Source organism: Solea solea, chromosome 12, assembly GCF_958295425.1.
Source record: "Solea solea chromosome 12, fSolSol10.1, whole genome shotgun sequence".
Taxonomy (NCBI): domain Eukaryota; kingdom Metazoa; phylum Chordata; class Actinopteri; order Pleuronectiformes; family Soleidae; genus Solea; species Solea solea.
Genome location: NC_081145.1, coordinates 26,148,249 through 26,170,969, shown reverse-complemented (window position 1 = coordinate 26,170,969; position 22,721 = coordinate 26,148,249). Strand labels below are relative to the sequence as shown.

At 38.9% G+C, this 22,721-nt stretch overlaps 2 protein-coding genes and 1 long non-coding RNA gene across 3 annotated transcripts; 1 reads left to right on the top strand and 2 right to left on the bottom strand.

The window, feature by feature from the left end:
• Nucleotides 1-1,586: 1,586 nt before the first annotated feature.
• On the bottom strand, nucleotides 1,587-9,591 carry syt19 (synaptotagmin XIX). Its single transcript, XM_058644517.1, has 10 exons — nucleotides 9,125-9,591; nucleotides 8,489-8,567; nucleotides 7,633-7,847; nucleotides 7,008-7,081; nucleotides 4,734-4,850; nucleotides 3,835-4,014; nucleotides 3,535-3,687; nucleotides 2,896-3,015; nucleotides 2,389-2,500; nucleotides 1,587-2,295 (listed from the first exon to the last, which is right to left on the bottom strand). Exons 3-10 carry the CDS (start codon nucleotides 7,811-7,813, stop codon nucleotides 1,988-1,990), a joined length of 1,245 nt encoding a protein of 414 aa, XP_058500500.1. The 5' UTR covers nucleotides 7,814-7,847; nucleotides 8,489-8,567; nucleotides 9,125-9,591; the 3' UTR covers nucleotides 1,587-1,987.
• A 304-nt stretch (nucleotides 9,592-9,895) lies between these two features.
• On the bottom strand, nucleotides 9,896-15,721 carry si:dkey-12e7.4 (uncharacterized protein LOC558132 homolog). Its single transcript, XM_058644518.1, has 6 exons — nucleotides 15,202-15,721; nucleotides 13,875-13,926; nucleotides 13,347-13,534; nucleotides 13,080-13,253; nucleotides 11,784-11,894; nucleotides 9,896-11,496 (listed from the first exon to the last, which is right to left on the bottom strand). The coding sequence occupies exons 1-6, from the start codon at nucleotides 15,352-15,354 to the stop codon at nucleotides 11,383-11,385; spliced, it is 792 nt and encodes a 263-aa protein (XP_058500501.1). The 5' UTR covers nucleotides 15,355-15,721; the 3' UTR covers nucleotides 9,896-11,382.
• Nucleotides 15,722-17,108: 1,387 nt separating this feature from the next.
• Nucleotides 17,109-18,671, top strand: LOC131469520 (uncharacterized). Its single transcript, XR_009241809.1, has 2 exons — nucleotides 17,109-17,456; nucleotides 17,832-18,671. It is a non-coding gene; the product is annotated as an uncharacterized LOC131469520 (long non-coding RNA).
• Nucleotides 18,672-22,721: the final 4,050 nt, after the last annotated feature.

The window sequence follows — 22,721 nt, the reverse complement described above, 5'->3', positions numbered from 1 at the left end:
ACGGTGGATGCTCTGCATCTCAGCAGCTACAACCATAGGTATATATAAAGGGTAGATGTCTTACGGCGGAGTGTCGAACGTCATCTTGCCACAGTCAGCTCGCTCACCCATAACACGTGTTGTAGTGGTACATGGACTTTTTAAATAACCATAACTTGCTCAATTTTTCACACACACAATTTTAAAACGGTTTGGTTTGTTTAAAACGTCAGAGATGTAGTTATTATGCATATTTATGAATAATTATTACCATGGGCTTTAAATAACATTATACAGAACAGAAAGATGCAATGAATATATACACACACAAGGAATTTATGTTAAATCAATATATGGCCTACTAAAACTCGTGATGAGATATATGTATACTTTTATAATAGGAATATCACTAATATAATCCAATAATTTGAATTATTACTTGTTTAAACTAAACATGTAATAATTCAAATGATTTTAATAGGAATATTACCAATATAATCCAATAATTAGAATTATTACATGATTAGTTTAAACAAGTAATAATTATTATATAAATGATTTTTTTATATTAGTAATATTCCTATTATAAAAGTATACATACATCTCATACCATTCTGTATCCTGAGTTTTAGTAGCCCATATATTGACTTAACATACCTTGTGTGTGTGTGTATTTCCATTGCACCTTTCTGTTCTGTTTAATGTTATTTGAAGCCCATGGTTATAATTATTCATAAATATGCAGTGTCATAATAACTACATCTCTGATGTTTATAACAAACCAAATCGTTTGAAAATCGGAGTGGTGAGGTTTACTGATGACATCATCAGCAAACGCTTTGCAGAGCCCAGGAAAACAATAAAACCCTATTTTCTGAAACTTTAGGGTTTCATAAACGAGGTAATGACGCAGATACACACACAAAAGCAGTGTTAATTGAAGCTTCCGGTCTATGTCGCCTTTAACAATCACAACTTTCCCAGCACTCTTTTTTTTCTGCCTATTGCACTTTAAATACTATTGTTGCTTGATCATTGAATGAACTTATTTGAACACGCAATATTCTGATCTGGAGTCAGACGCTCTACTGTTGTGCCACAGAGTCTATTACTCATATAGGCCAGCAGAGGCTTGTTGCGTGAAAGGGGCAAAGTCTGCCATCTCTGTTTGCCTTGGTTAAGAAAATGTAGATTACATGGGCGTGTCTTCTTTAAAATAAGAATGTGTTAATGTTTGGGATCCACAAGGAAGCTCCAAAGTGTTATTTTAAGGGCGTAGAGAATTCATTTTAGTAAGTGGGTTAAACAACTTAAGTTAAGCGTTTTCTGCTACATTACCGGGTCATTAAGAGTGGTTTATTGGAAAGAAGATGAATATACTACACATAAGTATGTTTTTATAAGTGTATAATTGCTTTAAAATGTTTCTAGCTTTAGTATAAGTCTTTAAGTCTTTTATATTTACTTCAGGCAAGGGGCTTGTTTTGCAGAGGCCCTTGTAAATATATACTGTATAGTATATATATATATATATATATATATATATATATATATATATATATATAATATAATACATACTATATACTTCAGCTGTAGCTTCTTTCCTCTTTTTATTTTTTAAACACATTTGTGGGTGTTTAGCTATGGTGCTTCAGTCACTGTCTTAAATTTAAATGACACTTTCGCTAGAAATCAAACCAGGGGTCTCAATCTCAAATAACCTGGGGGGACACTGAGCGTCAAGTCTGGTTGTTTGGGGGCCGGTCAAGTGAAAATAAGTTCAACTTTGTGGGGAAAAGCAACCGTTCAGTAGGGGTGGGCAATATGAGTTGAAAATTATATCACCATAACAATATTTGTGACACCTTTTCCACAATAAAAGTGTCATTTGTTGACATGGAGCAATGTATAGTTCACAATAAAGACATAAATATGATGCAAAAATGTATCTATTGCTTGATATAATGTGGTGGGCTTTTTCAGGAGAGGGTTTTTGGTGCCGTGTGGCTCAGATCAGAAGGCTGTGCCACTTTGCTACTGGCTGGCGAACTGAGCGCATCATCAAGGTCCAGTGCTTGTCCTCTGAGCCCTTCACCTTCCCCACAGTCAACTGTCCCATCAAGTGTTTGGTGGACTTCCAGCTTGTGTGCGTCTCGTACACACAAACCAGAATCTTACACTGCTCCGTGGGGAACTCGGGCAGCGAGAACATGAGCACCTCGTTGAAGATGGTCACCAGGCACCGGGACACTGCTGAGGTCTTCTGGTAGCCAAGCTTGTAATGATTGCACTGGACACTGATCCTGGCGTAAAGGGCTGTGCAACACAATGAAGGCAAATACATTCAAATATGAATACCTGTTGGACGTGTGATGGCTTTATATTTGTGTAGGTGTTCGTTAGTTATACCAGTGTCAGAGCCTGTGTCAGTGAGGACTGTTCTGACCTTCAGCAGACCGACCTCCAGCCTCTGAGATGTGGGCAGAAACTTCAGTGACAGCAGCACTTGTCCAACCAGATCCTGTTCACACACAGTGACCGCAGCATAATGTACTTTTACCATGTGATTCAAAGGACAATTTACACAGTTTAGTTGAACTCAAACTTTATTAAAGTCTTGCATAAGGTTCCACAGCAAGACAGAAACACATTTCCCTTCTTTACCCACCAGTTTCTATGCCTGCCGATATACATCGTCCAGTGGAAACGCTGGTTTCTGTATATTTATATATTTTAGTTCTTAATAAAGACTGTTAAAAAAGTTCCTGTGCTATCTATCATTTGCTACCACAGGCGGGTTCAATGCAGAGTCAGCCTGAGGTAGAAGAGCTCATTTCACTTAATCTTTGACCAGTAAGAGGAAAAGGGAACCTGATATTGTAGACACATTGTAGGTACAGTGAAGTGCAACTGTACCTTCTGGGGAATCTGTAGATCCTCGTGCAGCTCCAGAGGGTTGGAGATGTTGAGGTGCCCTAGAGGAGCTCTCACATGTCCCAACAATGTGTTTCTGGAGAATTTGTCAAAGTCCCACACCTGAGATCATGCACACAAACACACTTAGTACATAGGACGACCATTTTTTGGACTCAAGACTCAAAAAATGTTCTTGTAAATATGTTGTGATAGTGTTCCATTTTCAGATTTAACACGCAAAATATGTTGTTCATTTACAACTGCAGTGTTTTTCTAAATGAACCTTCTTCAGTATAGTATCAGTATTTCAGTATTTTGGAGTAAATGGAGTAAATTGCAAATAACTGCCAGATATGGTACGTTATTCTGGAAAAATGGACAAAAGCACTTAGTTACAGCACATTCTCTGGTCCTTTCATGGTTAAAATGTGTAAAAAAAGAAAAATTAATAATAATAATAAAATATATATATATATATGTGCATATATATATATATATATATAAATAATATGTATAATATGTTAATGTTGTTTTTCTCGACACACTATTACTAAGTCACATTTATGACTGTTGTGTGTTCTCACTGATAAAATAAGATTTAAGGGCTATGGGTACAGTGAGAGTGATGTACTGCAGGACCTCCATCCTGAGGTTGATGGACTGAAGCATGTCTTTTTCCTGTTCCAGGACGCAGCTGAATTTTTCTCCAAATAAAGGACTACAGATGCCTTTGACGATGCGAGTCTGCCACTCTTGCAACACTGTCCACAGAGCCGGCGGCGCCCCCTCACCCTAAGAAAGACACAGCGGAGAGGACAGGGACAAGGGTTGGCTATGTCATCCAACAACAGTAGTAATACATAATGGTAACAATGCAGTTTACAAGACAATGGTTGGAATCACAGGGTCCCTCACGAGATACGATGGCTGATTGTTTACCTCCTCATCCTTGTAATCTGCCACTTTCACTCGTCGCGATCCTGCCCACATGACTCGCACCTTAACAAAGGGCTGGATGCCACCAGTCTGGCAGTGAAGTCCCTTCACCTGCAAAATGGTGACCCCCAGACGGGACTGCGGCTGGTCATAGTGGACAGAGAAGCGCAGCGATCCATCCACCTGCCACAAGAACATCCAGGTTAAAGCCACACACGTAAATGATATTGCTTTGAGCGGTTTATTTTCAGTGACTGATCTCTGTTGATCGTCACCCTACTGGAGAAAAGGGGAGACTTCCAAACACACATAAGAAGTTGAACAGCAAGAAACAGTTGCAAATTACCAGAATTTTAATTATTAGGATTAACAGGGTTCCCACACTTTGGTTGACATCAAATTGTTGTTGTTTTCGGTGTAACTGAATCATTAAAATCAGTTAATTAAAAAGATAAGTTCAGTATTTCCTGCATGACTGGAGCATAGTCACTGAACTAAAATACAGCCGAAGGGTTTGTGATGCGGCTCGGAGCAGTGCTGTTGTTAAATACACCAGACTCCTTTGTTAAATGTTGTGATTTTAGACATTTCCTTTGCTAAATGTTGGACATTAATGCACGTTTACAGGATGTTTAAGTCTTTTTAACTGATCTACAGTTCGGCATTGTCCGGTTTGATTCTTGTGTCGGACGTCGCCCTCATGACTCTTCCAGTGACGACACTCTCTGACCAATCAGTGGCTGACAGTCTGACGACGTCAAGCATAATATCGGCTGAGCAGGGCAGGTACTAAAAAAAGTACCAGGTACTGCTAATGGAAAAGCAAAAAAAAGTGCCATGCCGAGCCGAGGCGTGACTGTGTAGTGGAAAAGCGATGTCTGTTACACAGTGATGTCTGTTACCTTCTTAATGCTGCCCTGCTCCTCCACCTCTCCTGTGTGGCTGGAGTCTGAGGAGGCAATAGGGACCTGAGGCAAACAGCGACTCAGCTTGAGGACCTCAGTGCTGACTTCCTCCACCTGGACAACACACACAAAATACACATTATGTTGCAGCTGGTTTGAGAACTACCTCTCACAAAGAGCTCAGTGTGTGCAAGCAGATGGTCTAATCCCAACCTCACTAGCAGTAGCCAAGTGTGTTCCACAGGGGTCTGTCCTGGGGCCGCTTCTTTTCCTTATTTACTTGAACTATATTGCTCATAATGTTTCCCAGGCCAACTTCCATTTTTTATGCTGATGACACGGTTGTGTTCACCTCAGCACTCACTCCAGACCTGCCTCTCTCTAAATTGCAAATTCCTTTTTACGCTTTGCAGACAAAACCAAACTGATGTCCTCAAACTCAATGACAAAGCCAAAGGACTTCAACCCCACTATCACTAATCAAGGTTTATCAAGTGATTAGGTATCACAGTACAAATATGTTGAGATTTTATTATTTTGCTTTTTTTTGCAAGACATCAAATAAAAAAAATGCCAGTTAACTATGCTTGTGAACTTGTGAATTTTGTTATTTATTCATATATTTTTAGTCAAACAAAGGTTTGTGGGACGAGTAAAGTGTCAGTGTGACAGGGTAAGATGACAAAGTCACACACAGACTGATGGTTTTTGTGAGAAATGGGAGTCAAATCCTCTGAATGAAGAGTTTCAGCGCACACCTGCAGCTGAACGTGTCCCGATTAATGTCTCTCAATAAAATGACGTTACCATTAGAGCTGTGAAAATAAAAAAGATCATGTGAGAGAGAGACAGAGACTGAGAGACTCAGAAAATGCTATGTCCTTCACTTATCTCACCTACATTGCTTACAAACCTGTTAAGATGATCTTTTTATTCTTCTCAGGATACTGCATTGACTTGCGTTCATTTACGTAACTATCTAACCCTCACTGTAACCTAACTACAATCCAAATCTTAACCCTAAACCTAACCAGGTCCTCAGAAATCAGGTTCTGCCTCATTGGGAGCAGGTTTTGGTCCTCATAGCTGAGCATTTATGCCAGAAAAAAAAGTCTTGTGCAACACTAAATATGGAACAAATACAAGTAGACACACTCTGTGACACTCTCTGTCTCTGGAGGCCACCCATTTAAAAACATCAAGTGATGTAGCTAATTTGATATTTTAATTACACAGTTAATATTTGAACAGAGGGCGTGATATGTAATAAAAGATGTTTTAAAACACTTCCAACACTCTGTAAACAAGAGCTTTGCGTTCTTACCGACCCAAATTAACACCCACAGAGACACATACAGTGAATACACGTAAAGCACAACATGGCTTTTTACTTTTTTTAAGAGTTTTTAAAGCAGATTCACTCACTGAAGCATAAGAGACTCGGTGAAAAGCAGCTTCTCTCAGGTTTTTACACAGAGGGAGTGCAAAGGCAAACACATCCAGTTTCAATAAAGACCTGGTGCAAAACCACACACCAGTTGTTACGACCAGAAAATCCTCTTTATTACCAACCTGGCCCTGAAATGTCACCTGGTTGGTAATAATTTTATTTTTTCTGTGGTTTTTCCAGTTCTACCAGTTTGCTTCAGTCTTTTATCTGTCACAGAGTTTCAGGAGAGAGACTGCATTTAAGGAAGTATAGTAAGACATCCACTAACCAGAAGGTCAGTGGTTTGATCCCTGGCTTCGCTCCTCCAATTGCTGCTTTTTAAAACTAAATTGACAATTGACCATTTTTCAAGCAATTTCAAAAACGTAATTCTCCAACTGTGTAAGTTATATTCTTCTCCTATAAGAAGGGGAAAAAAACAGCTCACAACATGACTCAGCTAAATCAGATCCAGGGATTTTTGACCAATATTGGACGTGTGCTGAGTATCATATCAGCTCATCCCTCATTTTTACTGCCATTCCCGTAACAACTAATATTATTTTAACTCTGCCATTGACCTCGCGGGCCCCTGTTACCACCACCAGTGTCAGGTCTTCTGGTTTTTCTTACTTCATAACCATAATTAATCCCCTAGGATGGACTGGTGAAGCCGCTGAGAAAGTAGAATGTATTTTATGGACTTAATTTTTTTAACTTTATCATCACATTTCTACAGTCTGTGCTACATATTTTTTTCTAATTGACTCGTCTCTCAGGACTCAAATCTGCTTTCACCAGAACCACAATTGCAGGTGGATTTTGTCTCCACCTCTTCTTACCTTAGAACTTGGAGCAGCTGAGTAATTTTCTGCCGTCCTTGGCTTTTCGTCCAGATACAGCACGTCACTGTGCACTAGAGCAGAAATCAGACAGGTTTGTGTTTATTATTAATGACTTTTACTTAGTCAGACACCGTCCATCATCTAACCTCAACTGTAAAGCCGTGTTTCCATCGAGTGGAACACTTCAGTTTCATACAGTATGTTACATTTATGTATTTATTGGCATTTCCATTAGGAATAGTACCAAAATAAACAGCCCCAACTGTTCCATTCTTTGGAACCTTCTTCCCTTGGGGTACCAGAGAGGGTGGAGTTAGACCGGCTTCACCCACAAGTCTTTTCTGATTGGGCGACAGAAAAATGTCACTCCCTTGTGTTTGGTGATGGAAGTCAACGCCTGAAGTCACAAACCGAGCAGAAAAAAAAAAAAAAAAAGCTGCTGGATGTCCTCTATTGTTGTCCGTTGTGTCGCGTTGTTTGTCGTCGTCGTTTGTCGTTGTTGCACTGGAACGACGTCACGAAACGCAAGCCGGACCCAGGGCTTTACCCAAACTGCATCGTACTGTACCAAACTGAACCATACCATGATGGAAACACAGCATATCCGTCTCCCTGTTCTCACCTCTAGCTTGCCGGGTGTATGTCTTGCGCGTCTTGCAGTATCTGAAGGTCTGCCACGTCAAGATGCCCAGAGCCACAAGGAGTAAAGCCACGGAGGTGCCAAGGAGGATGTACTTGACTGAGTCCGAGAACGGCATGTTCAGCTCAGCCGACAACAACTGACCATGACTCCCTGCCTCCATGTGGTCTATTCACATCTCTTGGCAAACATAGAATCTGGAATACACGAGAGGATCATTAGGTTTGGTGGTGGCTTTGTGGACCTTCTGGTTGCAATGGTGCAGCTTCAACCATCAAACGGCCACAGTATCAGCAATACATGATTTCTGAATGTAGGCATGTGGCATGTGCCTATTCTCGCTGATCCTGAATCAACCTGATGTCCCTGTTTACTCTGTGTAAGGTGTATAAGGATACGGACAGTCAGGATGGTGATGCAGGACAAATTTCTTTACAAATGTACAATAAAGTATTATCTTATGTTAAATTCACAACTGTTCTTATCAGAAATTGACCTGCATTGCCTTACACACACAGCAATATGAACATTCTTGCAATTCCTCTGTCACCTGCACACAAGCTCACATTAAACTGTAAATATCATCCCGGGAATCTTATGGTTTCCTTGTTTCCCTCCTTGCACCTGAAATCACATTTACTCATATTTTTGTAACAATTTAGGTTTTGTTTGTCTTGGTATCTCTGTGCATGTGACAAATTAGGAATGTTGGAATCCATGTCATGCAAAATATGATTAACATTACAAAAAAAACACAAAAAACATAGAAATAAAGTTCCATGACTGGAATAAAAATGAATTTTCAACAACTAGCTAATGGTAAAAGACAGACACTTACCTGTATTGAAAAAAAAACTCAGCTCATCCTCGTCCTCGTGTATTTTCCTGTGCTTTGCAGCCACGCTGTGAGACCTGGTCTGCGAGAGAAACACAAATTAACACCTTATCTTATAACTGTTTGCAAACTCTTCCCTCCCACACACACACACACACACCCATCTGTGCGGCACCATGTGACTTCCTTCTGGACAAACTGGTTCTAAAGATGTTGGAGCACCTCAGACCGTCTTCTTCCGACAGCCCCATAGTTTATTATATACACATTTAAAACATATTAACAACTGCATTAAAAAACAAAACAAATTACTACATAATTTAAAGGGAAATAAAATAGACATTATGATGAAACATGAAGACGTTGATAAAGTTGAGTAAAGGCATAACATCTTATTTAAACGAAGTAAAGTCATTGTTCTTTGGCTTTTAAACAGATATTGTGTATTTTCAGCTTTATTTTCATGTTATTTTTCTTTTATTTCTGTGAGATTAAACCAAAAACTACAAGCAAAAAAGTTGAGAAAGATGCATTCATGAATTCCCACAAATTATGACATTAATGAAAAAAACATAAATTATTGTTGGTGGTTTTTTTCAGGTCCCTATTCGCAGCTTTGGCCATCAGACCGTTGCTTACCGTGTTGCAAAACCCCTGGATAGGGCTGCATTTCTCTGTTACACTTCACAAAACTCCCATTGAAATAACAGTGAATTCAAATCCACTGCATTGAGGTTTGAAACGTTGCGTTTTTACGACGTTTCCTGGTCGACGTTGGCTCCACGTTATCACTGAACTGTAACCAAAGCAGCAGGTAAAGTGTCAGAGATAAAGAAATAGTCGTGGCACAAAGACTCGAAAGACCATTGTGTCCTGAGAGCTTTTTTTCGTCATCACCATCATCATCATCACAGACTCGTCACCTTTTGTCAACAGCTGACAGGTAAGGTATGTGTCACAGAAAGGAAAACGTCCCTAAGACGGTGCCTGCAGCAGTGAAAGCATTGTGTCCCGTCATCTCGTTGAAAGACAAAGCAAACTATATAACCCAAAGTGTCATTTCAAGAATAAGGAAGTAAAATGTGTGTATATATATATATATATATATATATATATATATATATATATTTTTTAAAAGGTTCCTGGTTGAAAACAGGGTTTTAAAGGTCAACATGTCAAACAAATGATTCATAAAATAAAAAGCTTTAATAAGAAAAATAAGATTATAATAAAGATGGCAACAGTTTGGAGTCATATTTAGTCAGTTAAAGAGAAATCGAAATGTAAACTCACCTGAAATTGCTGCACAAACACGTGAAAAACTGATTATAGTATTATACGAAATAACATAAGGATGGATGAATTAGTCCAACTCAAAGTAATAAAAAAAACCAAACAAATAAAAAAATACACATTTATGGTGTAAATTTATTGTATTTTCTAGTGCATTACCCTAAAAACTACAGCATGACAATGTGCTCAGATCAAATATATAAAATACATAATTTTTGTTCATTAGGTATTAAATATTAGCTTTACAAACATACACCATTCAGCGATTAGACACGAGAAGTGTGTTCCACTTGTAGCCGGAAGTCGGAATTCCTCACAAAAGAACTGTATAAGTGCCCTCTCTTGCTTGCAGCTAATTGGTCCAGTGGCCACTCGAGGTACTGCAACAAAAAATACTAATGTGGCCCAAAAAGCAATTTCCCCTTAGACCACAATAGTAAAAGAGAAGCCTGTAAAACTGTTCACCCTAAAGGCCATAAAGGGCAGCCCGTGGCCAAGTGGAAAGGGAACTTGGCTTGTAACCGGAGGGTTGCCGGTTCAAATCCCCACCTGGCTGGGGCTGGGGTACCCAACCCCCAATGCTCACTGGGTGCTACTCACTGCTCCTAATTCTAGGATGGGTCAAATGCAGTGGAATACTTTCCCTAAGGGGATTAATGAAATTATAATTATTATTTTTTTTTTTTTTTAAAAAAGCACAGAAAAATCTTATTTCCCTGAGTGACATGCACGGTTGTCTTATCATCACTACCGGTTGATAAAGTTACTGATAAATGTGATGAACGCATGAATTAGAGTTGAAGATATACATGTTGAGTGAAAGAATCTGGAGCTGTAAAACTACTTTTAAACACGTTATTGTTCCTAATAATTTGGTCATGTTAAAGGTTTTTATTTTAACTAGAAAAATACAAAGCAGATGCTTTTTTTAAGTATCATAAAAGTATTTTTTTCCCTGAGTTCTGTGACAGCAATGAAACTGAAATAATAAAAATGTGTTGACCTGTTATTATCTACATGTTTGATCATGTCAAATAGACATCTAATAAATGGAAAAAATGTTCCACAGTGTATTTTTTAGTTACAATTAAGTATTTGACGTCAACGTACTTAAAATTACGTTTGATAATTATCATATATCCAGCTTTTTTTTTTTTTAAACAGTGGACATGTTGCTACACTGCTGGTGTGAGCAAAACAAACAGTACGGTTTGGAATGGTAAAGCCAAGGGTCAAGCTTGCGGTTCGACGGTATAGTACCTTCACTTGGTAGGCGGGGTATGCGCAAAACAAACAACGAAATCAGACGCGACAACAACTGAGCATGAACCAAACTGTTCCACTCAATGGAAACACGCCGTAAGAGCGTTGTCATCATCTGGCATTGCTTACCTTGGCTAACAACAGCTAGTCTGAGATAAACTATTATGTGGTAAACTTGGAGGTTCCGACTTCCGACGTAAAATGGTGTGCAACGTAAAACTTTGCTTTAATATCATGAGCTACACGAGTCAGATTCCTGCAGATTAAAGACTGAACACTGAAGTACAAACATGAATGCACGGTGTTTCTTTGGATAGTCAGAGACTGTGATGGTGGGAGAGTCACCAGGGTAGCACCTCACCAGTCATACCCAGAAACGACCCATGATCCTTTGCAGTCAGGCCACCAATCACAGACAGCATGGCCAAAACGCTCTCCTCGGGACTCAACGGAGCCTGGAAACACAGATGAACACTGAACATTAGGTCAGTGCTTCCCCAAGTGTGTTCCACTGCCCACTAGTAGTGTTTTGAAGGCATTACAGGTGTATGTTTGATCCCAGATAATTGACAAATATACACCTAATATAGCTGAGACTGGCACAGCACCCCCCCGCGACCCTCTGGTGGAGGATAAAGCGGTAGATAATGACTGACTGACACCTAATATAATTTTGATAAGAGATGTTTGGTGAATTAATAATTACACATCATATCAAACCAGAGAGCCCGTGCAGTCGTACCTGTGCCCCCCCCATGTCAGTTGCAACCCAGCCTGGGTGTATGGCCATACAGAGAATCCCAGCAGGCTCCAGGTCGAGAGCCATGGAGCGGCTCACCATGTTTAAAGCACACTGAGGAGGCAAAAATTAAAATACCATAGTTACCATACAGAGAAATACACAAGCTTAAACAAGGAAAGGTAACAAAATTCCAGAAACTGATCAACAGAAATATTAACTATTAATATATACTTTAGGGCTGCAAACTAACAATTCGATCATTCATCGATTACTAAATGAATCGTCAACTATTTTGATTATAAATTTGAGTGTTTTATGATTTTTCAGCATGATTTTCAGGGTTCTTTTGCTCCAGATAACAAAGAAATAATTCAAACAGAATCATTTTGGTTTGTGGACACAACAAGACATTCGAGAACGTCATCATTTCAAGGTTTGGTAAACAGTGATCAACATTGTCTGGACCAAACAAGTACTCGATTGATTGGGAAAAGATTAACAGATAAGAGTATTCATAATAATATTTTTAATATTTCTTTGATCACTTCGATGTGACTCCTTGTCAAACTAGTTCTAAGTTATTTTATCTTATATACATATAAACGACATAACAGCTTATAACTTACTTTTATTTACCCTTTTTTTTTTTTAAATAAACAATATTCACATCAGAATCAGAGTAAATCTATGTTACATACTTTCAAGGTATACCGTTCTTGTAACATTTAGAGTAAGGATTGATTGGCAAATGTTGACTGCACCCACCCACAAGTGTATTATCTCTCTGGAGATTTTTTGCTCTGGTTTTTGTATACGTTCAGATGAATCTCCACCTTGAGCCAACATGTTTCTACAGAACCCCGATCAGTCAAAACAGCCACAACATGCTTGAGATGTTTTGAAAGAATGACAATCCTCCTGTTTCCTGGTATGAAAAAGGCTCAGACAGGACATAACTCATATAATGTTTAAACAAACAAAGAATAAAAAAGGAAATGGCAGAGAGGGTGGGAGAGAGTTTACATAACTTCTGGTGTGTGAAGGCTACCATAGTAGTTTTCTGACTGGGAAAGGGAGCGGTCATATTCATTGGTTAAATCTTTATTTAGTCTAATATTTATGCACAGACCAAATTATGTTCCATTGGAATACTGAATAACCTACTAACCATAACATGCAGTACTTTTTACTTTATAGGATTTTAAGGACCCGTGGGAATCCTGTCATAGATATGGTGGATGAATATGTGAGTAAATGGGTTCTTTGGTGAAAGGGAAAATTGTACCATCTACACACCTTGGATGTCCTGTAGGGGTACCAACTCATCGCTTTGGCTTCCTCCCCCCAGTTGAGCTCCACGGAGCCCAATTGAGAGGACAGGTTAATCACAGCTGCTCTCTGGATGCTCATGCTCCCCGAACCACCTGCTCCTCCAGTGGACGCAGCTTTCTTCAGCAGCGGCAGGAACGCCTGAGAGCGAGAGGGGATAAAAGACAATACTTTAATGTTGTTGAAACGGCAGAAACGGCAGAACTGTTTGATGGAAAAGTGGAACTTCATTACCTTAGTGATCATCAGAGGAGCCACAGCGTTGGTGTGGAAGTTTTCCATCATTTTCTCCGCGGTGACGGTGTCAAAGTTAGCCAACACGTTGATCCCGGCGTTGTTTATCAGGCAGTTCAGACCCTGGTCTTGAACCAGGCGGCCAACATCTTCTGCACATTTCTCTATGCTCTCCTGGCTCAACACATCTGGAAAAACAGGGATGCAGGCAAAAAATACATCATAAAGACAGTGCTATTATAAGGAAACATGTATATATGAAGTATATAATGCTTTGAAACATCTAGATTATTCTTTTTTTCCTGATTGACATGTTTTAACATAAAAAATAATCTATGTCTGTGAAGGTTCTCAGTCATCGTCATCTTCAGTAGTTGTAGACAATTGAACTTGCTTGATTTAAGTTTGAATATGTTTCACCTCCCAACCAAGAGGCTTCTTCCTTTCTAACTAAGTGGAGGAAAATTAATCCAGTTATTAATGCTGTGTTTCATTTCCAACACCAACCACATTTTTTCTCGCTCTTACCCAGTGGGAGTATATGGATGTTGGGATGTTTGGCTGCCAGTTCCTGAAGTTTCTGTAGATCGAAAGTAAGATCATACCATCAGTGTTCATTCTCATAACTTATATATCTCATAACTTTCAACATAACTTTTTATTTATTTAATGTGGCGTAACGTTGTGGTGTACTGGTACAAGGCTGGGCAATAATTCAATAACAACATATATATATGTATATATATATCTTTTTTCTCTAACGTTATGTTAAAAAAGCTGTATACTGTAAGACTCTGAGATGCAGGACATACATGATATTAAATGCTTTGCCTCAGATTTGTGGAATGTTTCTGTTTTTTTAAATTCTAAAACCACAACTAACTGGTCTCTTCTACTTTTACTAAGGGGCAAAACTGCAATTTTAAGTAATATTGTCAATATTCTTTGGATTTGGTGCATCTTTTTAATTTGCTTACTTCTGAAATAAATGAATTTTGTCTTATAAGATTTGGTTAGCATATATTTTGTTGTACAGGCAGTGGAATATAATCGTTATGGAATTATTTCATCGTGTCATAAATGTTACTGTGCTAAATGTTACCGACATCAAAAGTTATCATCATCATATAACATTAGTTGCAGCCCTACTGTACAGGAATTGAATTGAATTGAATTGAATTGAATATACTTTATTAATCCCTTGCGGGAAATTCCTTCGTCACAGCGCTCCAGTGTACAAAGGTAACGAATCTTATAGCAGCAATTTTGAAGATTACAAAGTCAAAAACTATAAGAATAAGTAAGAATAAAACAAAGAATAAAATTAAAAAGTTACAAGAATACGAATAAAATAAGAATAAATTTACACAGTTAAAATTTTCCAGAATATACCTTTAAAGCTTGTACCTCCCCCTCCCCCCATATTACAATATATACAGATGAAATATAAGCTTATTTATCCAACAGAAGAGTTGTACAACTTAATGTCAATGTCAATAGAGCTGCAACTAATCTATCAATTCTATTAAGAATCAACACTAAATTAATCGCGGTTATTTTGTTTTGTTTCTTTGCTCCATATAACAAAGAAATCATTCAATCTGAACAATGTTTGATTGTGGACAAAACAAGACATTCAAGAACATAATTATTGCAGTTTGATGGACCAAACTATTAATCGATTAATCAAGCAAATAGTCGACAGATTACTCTGTTATGGAAATAATGGTTAGTTTCAGCCCAGTCAGTATCACTGTTTTCAGAAAGCCTCCTCTTTCACAGCCAGCCTCAGACCATCCAACAAGGGATAAACGTATGTTCTGTCTGGGCTGGGGTGGATGTTTGTTTGTTTTACCTGAGCGTTCGCAGGGTTTCTGGTGGTGGCGATAATCTTTCCCGGTGAGAACCCTCCACCTGCCAGACTGGCGACCATCTGCAGCCCGAGCCCCCGGCTGGCTCCGGTCACCAGCAGAGAACCGCACTTTTTGAAATTAACGGCGCCGCTCATCTTTAAACTCGTCCTCTGAGCGTGTAATGGTGGACAGTCAGTGACTCAGCACAAAAGTCGAATGGACCCCACTTTTCTTATCTGCGGACTGTTAGAGAGGGGGCGGAACTACAAGTGGGCATAACGAAGCGGAACTATTCCCCCAAAAATAACACAAAACCCCGCATAAAAGTCAGAAGTGGCCAAAAATAAACACACAAAGGGGGGGGGGGGGCAGTCCAGTATCACGTAATTAGGACTAACGTTAAGGTTAAATCACGTTACGAAACGCAAAAGATGGGGCGGAACTACATATAAGCGGAACGAATATGCAGGGGAACGTATTAGTTCCGCCCAGTAAAACTAAACCTGCGGCCCCGTTTCTCAATATCCATACTTGTGCGTACTTGAGAGTACTTGCGTACTCCCGTACTTGTGAAAACGTCATCAGCCTCAGTCCAAGTGCTGTTCCAATTCTCAAGTAAGCGAACAGCGAGGACGGTTCTCAAACCCGGAAATGTTCTCGCTCCGCCCATTTTTACCAAGTATGCATCGGAGGTGACTTAAGCGTACTTGCGATGGCCATGTATCCCAGAATACATTTCGGCGGAGCATAGCAGCAGATAATAGAAATATCAATCTTAAATAAATATTTTTCTGTGTCCCGGAACAAAGTTTTAACATCATTTGAGGCGAGAAATGAGTCATATAGAATTCAAACATGTGGTTTGTGTATGAAGATATGACGTATTTATAGTTTGGCAGCGACGTTTGTCGGAGGTGATCAGCTCCGCCTCTGCGGACGTTCGGCGCTCACTGTGCCCGGCACAGAGCAGCGTTACCTCGGCCTGTCCTGAAGAAATGATCCGCTGGCTCAGACGTCGCTGTCATTAGATGCTCGGTGTGATCCATAGATTTGTTGTTGACGTGTTATTTTGTTTTTAATGGAAACGTTTTGACCTGACAGTTAGAAAGTTTGTATATTGTTAATGTTTTATTTATTTTAACTTTGAATTTTAGATTTATATTAAAGTCGAGATTTATATTTAAATATAATATGTAAACATTAGATATGTATAGTATAGTATGTAGAGTAGTATATATTTGTACACGTACATATATGTCATACATACATATACTGTATATATATATACTACTCTACAATGCTGTAATATATCTATTTTCCACATTGTATTATTTGTAATGTGTATTTTAATAGAAATAAATTAATAAATGAAGTTAAATATTTAAAATGTAAAAATAATAACAACATATATATGTATTTATTAAAAGTATTTCATATGTTCATTTATCAACACTGTAGGTGGCGGTAATGAGGCTGCAGCACTTGGCGCCAGCCACCATTCAAACAGCAGAACAATACATACATACTTGCATACTTGAGTATTGAGAAACAACCACATACTTGTGTACTCCCGTACTTGGCAAGTATATACTCCCAGCGTACTTCTCAAGTATATACTTCCCAAGTACGCAAGTACATACTTGCTTACTTGAGTATTGAGAAACGGCCACAATATCCATACTTGTGCGTACGTGTGCGTACTTGCGTACTCCCGTACTTGTGAAAACGTCATCAGCCTCAGTCCAAGTGCTGTTCCAATTCTCAAGTAAGCGAACAGCGAGGACGGTTCTCAAACCCGGAAGTGTTCTCGCTCCGCCCATTTTTACCAAGTATGCATCGGAGGTGACTTAAGCGTACTTGCGATGGCCATGTATCCCAGAATACATTTCGGCGGAGCATAGCAGCAAATAATAGAAATATAAATCTGAAATAAATATTTTTCTGTGTCCAGGAACAAAGTTTTAACATCATTTGAGGCGAGAAATTAGTCATTTAGAATTCAAACATGTGGTTTGTGTATGAAGATATGACGTATTTATAGTTTGGCAGCGACGTTTGTCGGAGGTGATCCGCTCCGCCTCTGTGGACGCTCAGCGCTCACTGTGCCCGGCACAGAGCAGCGTTACCTCGGCCTGTCCTGATGAAATGATCCGCTGGCTCAGACGTCGCTGTCATTAATGCTCGGTGTGATCCATAGATTTGTTGTGGACGTGTTATTTTGTTTTTAATGGAAACGTTTTGACCTGACAGTTTGAAGGTTTGTGTATTGTTAATGTTTTATTTATTTTAACTTTGAATGTTAGATTTATATTAAAGTCGCACGGTCATTGTATCTGTATTTAAATATAATATGTAAATATTAGATATGTATAGTATAGTATGTAGAGTAGTATATATTTGTACACGTCATACATTTATATATGTATATATATTTATATATATATATATATATATACATATATACTACTCTACAATGCTGTAACATATCTATTTTCCACATTGTATTATTTGTATTGTATATTTTAATAGAAATAAATTAATAAATGAAGTTAAATATTTAAAATGTAAAAATAATAACAACATATATATGCATTTATTAAAAGTATTTCATATGTTCATTTATGGTTGCCAGTGTTCTCTCCTACGCCGTGGTGTGCTGGGGCGGGAGCACAACTAAGGCAGACTTCCACAGACTGGAAAAACTCATCAGGCGGGCCGGCTCGGTGGTAGGAATGAGGCTGGACCCTCTGGTGACAGTGGCAGAGAGAAAAACTGTGGACAAACTGCTGAGCATCCTGGACAATGCCAGCCACCCTCTGCACACTGTCATCAGCAGCCAGAGGAGCCACAGAAGCCTCAGCAACAGGCTGCTCCTCCCAAAATACAGGACCAACAGGCTGGGGGACTCGTTTGTCCCCCGGGCCATCAAACTGTACAACTCCTCACTGGGGGGGAGGAGGGCAAACAAGCAAACAAAAAATAAAAAAACCGGTACGAACTAAACAAACAACAACCACAACAATAACATAATGTGCAATAAAACCATAGACATGTGCAATAAAACCCTGGGCATTACGGGGTAACTCTAGGTGTGTGTGTACCTATACCTATGTGTGTGTGTATATATATATATATATATGTATATATGTGTGTATATGTATGTATGTATGTGTATGTATGCATATATATGTATATGTGTATGTATATGTATGTATGAGTGCGTATGTATGCATGTATCTGTGTATGTATGTATGTATATATATATATATACATTGGTTGTGTGTATGTAGGTATACATACATATATATAGCATGGGTCACTTTCATTTTTATTTTTATATTTTTATTTTTATTCTTATTCTTATCTTATTTTATTCTATTCTCTATTTTTAACAGTGCTGTGTATGGATGCTGGAGCTGTTAATTTCCCCGAGGGAACCTCCCAAAGGGATTAATAAAGTCGTCTGTCTGTCTGTCTGTCTGTCTGTCTTATCAACACCGTAGGTGGCGGTAATGAGGCTGCAGCACTTGGCACCAGCCACCATTCAAACAGCAGAACAATACATACATACTTGCATACTTGAGTATTGAGAAACAACCACATACTTGTGCACTCCCGTACTTGGGAAGTATATACTCCCAGCGTACTTCTCAAGTATATACTTCCCAAGTAAGAAAGTACATACTTGCATACTTGAGTATTGAGAAACAACCACATACTTGTGTACTCCCGTACTTGGGAAGTATATACTCCCAGCGTACTTCTCAAGTATATACTTCCCAAGTAAGAAAGTACATACCTGCTTACTTGAGTATTGAGAAACGGCCTGCCACTCTCCGAACTGGATAGAGCACCGCCCCTCAGGCTCCGTTTATTCCAACATCCATGCTCCCCATGTCTGCCGCTAGATGGCAGCAATGCTCCACTTTCCCTCCAAAGCGACTCGTTGTGAAGTCTTTACACAATGAAGATTGTTCAGCAACAGAGCGCGGAGTCGACTTCGGAGGCTGAAAACTTAACAAAACCAATTTTCTCAAAACGCCACACAGAGCATTTGAGACGCTTTGACTTTCGTAACAAGGGAAGAACAACGACGTTTTCTGGACAGTTCTATGTTGTCACACTTTCCCAGAATGCCTTGCGCACAGACTTAATGTAAACATTCCCTCCATTTTCCATATCACATGATGAATATGTACACGAATAACTGTTTTTCGTCGAATTGTTCCATTTTTGTGGCTTCCTTTATCTTTATTTATCAGTGGCCCTTATTTATGTGCATTCAATAGCAGCAACAACAATAATAATAATCATAAATTTAATTGAAAACAAGGTCACAAAGTGCTTTTCAGGGCTAAAAACAAGCAAACATAATACAAATATAAAAGGGGGCTCTGTTTTCATATAAGCCCTCACAGATTTTCATCTCAGCGTTACTAATTTTCATTGTGTGTTAAACAAATGAAATTCAAAATGTACATGTTTTAGATTAAAATCAAGCAAGTGAAAGACAGAGGAGCTCTTTCTAAGCACTATAATCTTTAATTTTCAGCATTAGTCACTAAAAAAGTAAAAAATGAGCATGATAGACAAAAAAAATCAATAAAATTTTAAACAGATATTCAAATTTGATTTTATCCTAACGTAAATGGTTGTAAAAGCAAATATTTTGTTGTATAACACACGTGTATGTATTAACAGTAGTGTTTGGTTTTCCTCTTCCATTCAGAAATCATGATTGGAGACTTGAGATTTCATGAATGAGCTCCTCTATTCTTTGTTTTTTACTGAGACGATGCAGAGAGTGGAGACAGAGAGCAGAGATAAGGCTCTGACGGCACAGCTGATGGAGCTTATGCAGCCATAGCACGCAGATGGTTTCTCTGGCAGACTCCCCAGCCCAGGTTGTATTAAAGCTCCCAGAGCTTGGGAGCAGCAGATATCCCCGTTCTCCTCCAGGTCAGTTAATTTGGATTTTGGCTTCTGTTCCTCTATTTACAGACACGTTATTTTGGCACCAAGCTTTTTGCAGTTGCAAATGATGAGTTGGTAATGGTACAATGTGAGGTGCAGAGCTGCGTTTCTTGAGCGGAGGCCAGTTAACTGGCTCGGCCAAGCGTACACAGTATTGTGGTATTGTCTCTGCAGAAAAAATCAGGAATTACTTAATTGCTTATTGCAATAATAACACACACATACACACACAGAGACACACAAAACACATTTTTATATCTCTGTGAGGACATAGACATAAGGCATTCCCTAGCCCCTTATACTAAGTTGTGGGGCCCAGTCAAAGTGTCTCCCACAAGGTCAACATGTCCCTGCATTTCAAATCTTAGCTCTCAGAAATTAGGTTCTCCCTCATTAGGACCAGGTTTTGGTCATATTGGTCCTAATAAGGTCAGTGTTCACATCAGAAAATGTCCTAAAGTACCGTCTGCTCCTGAACACTGCAAAGACTGAGAAGATGGTGGTGGTTTTTCGCAGGATCACTCAGTGTAGACCCAGAATGTGGACATTGAGGTGATGGAGACATACAAATAATTAGGTGTCCATGAGCTGGACTGGTCCCAGAATAGTGAGGCTCTGTACAAGAAAGGACAGTATTCCTTCAGCAGGTTGATGTCTTCAGTGTCTGCTGTGAGATGTTGCTTGGGGGTGACCAGGAATATTGGAGGGACAGCTCAGGTTGAACATTCTTGAAATGAAGTAAGAGAGTGAAGGTTGAGAAGATATGGTCATGTGGTATGGTCATGTGAGGACGAAGGATGTTGAAGATGGAGCTGCCGGTCAGGAGGAAAAGCAGAAGACCACAGAGAAGGTTCATTGATGTTGTGAAGGAGGACATGAGGCAGTTGGTGTAACAGAAAAGGACACAAGGGAGAGGACAAGATGGAGGCAGGTGATTCGCTGAAAGCCAAAAGAAGAAGCACTCCGATTTATTTTTTCATCTACTGCCTTGTCTATTTTGTGAGCTGTTGGATGACTGAATTTCCCTATGGGGATTAATAATAATAAAGAATGTCTTATCTTAATAATATCTTAATTTAATATCTTAGTTAAAAAGGTTAAAAAATGCTAAATAGGGTTAGGGTTAGGGTTAGTGACAGAGATGCATGGTGTTTCCACTTTGAATGATAATAACTCTGTTGAAAGCAGAGTGAGACGTGAGAGGACAAAATGTCAGAGAGACACTTATAGGTTTAAAGTGATAGTTCATGGTTTGTTGAAGTGTGCATGGTTCTATACTGACATACATTAGTCAGTGCTTTCTTTGTCTGCCAACGTGAGTCATAATCAGGCTGCGCACTGTGAAATGTTAACAGGGATATGAATGGAATATTCTATTAGCAACTCATGTAAACACTGCAGTTTGAATATTGAGTCGCTCAGAATAAGGTCAATAGGCAAATTGTTGGTGTAAAAACATTGTTGGGAATGTGCACATGCACAGGTGTGTGTGTGTGTGTGGGGGGGGGGGCACACAAGCTGGATCTGGGTTAGAAAGTCAATTTTTCATTCATTTTATTTAATTTACAAGGGCTCTATTTAAAGCCGCCATAAATAAAACACAAGGGTTCATTTCATCGATGAATAAATCATTGCAGTTTTCCCCTTCATCCTTATATTCATATCCTCCGCTCCTTTTCTCTGCAGCTGTTCAGTCCATCCTCCTCACATTGGTGTATTTTTGCATGAATAATAAAATAGTCGTCCAGATCAGTTAAACACGTATCAATAACGTTTACCACAAATTCAGATTCTCCAAGTATTTTACTATCTTGAAATTTTTTTTTCATAATTCATTTTCTTGCTGGCACATGTGCAGCATCTCTCATTTTCTACATTGTGAATTCTGACATTTTGCATATTCATAAGTCTAATTCAGTGTTTAATGTCCTCCTTAAGGGAAGACTAAAAGAACAGATGATCATTTTAAAATGGTACCGTCTTCTGCCTTCTCTGGTGCCTACAATGGCCTGTGGATTGACTTACAGTACTATAATATGACGGTCAGTAAGAAAATTATGGGCACTGGAAATTTATAGAAAATTGGGTCGAAATTTCTCTGAAAGTTTGGGAGAAAGCCTTCAAACTCTTGACAGTTCCACTTACTGGGTTTCTATTAGCCCACTTTTATGTGTAATTCTTTAGGGACAAACCGATACGATATTTGGTATCATCATTATCGGGCCTATATTTGTCAAAATCACTGGATATCAGACAGAAAGATTGGGGGTTGTTCTTTGTTATAGGAGAAGAATATTTGTTACACAGCTGGATAATTATGTCTTTGAAATAGCTTAAAAAATGTCATTAATGTGTTGTTAACAGCTTCGATAGTTCTAGAAAATATCTAAAAGGACGCATCGGACTGATAGCATCAAGTCTGTGATATCGGTATCAATATCAATAACACACGTTTAAATGTAAACCTTTTGCACACAGTCTAATCTCCCTTATTAACAGTGTCTTTCTATTCACATCACCAGATTTGGCTTTCTCATTTTCTCCATGG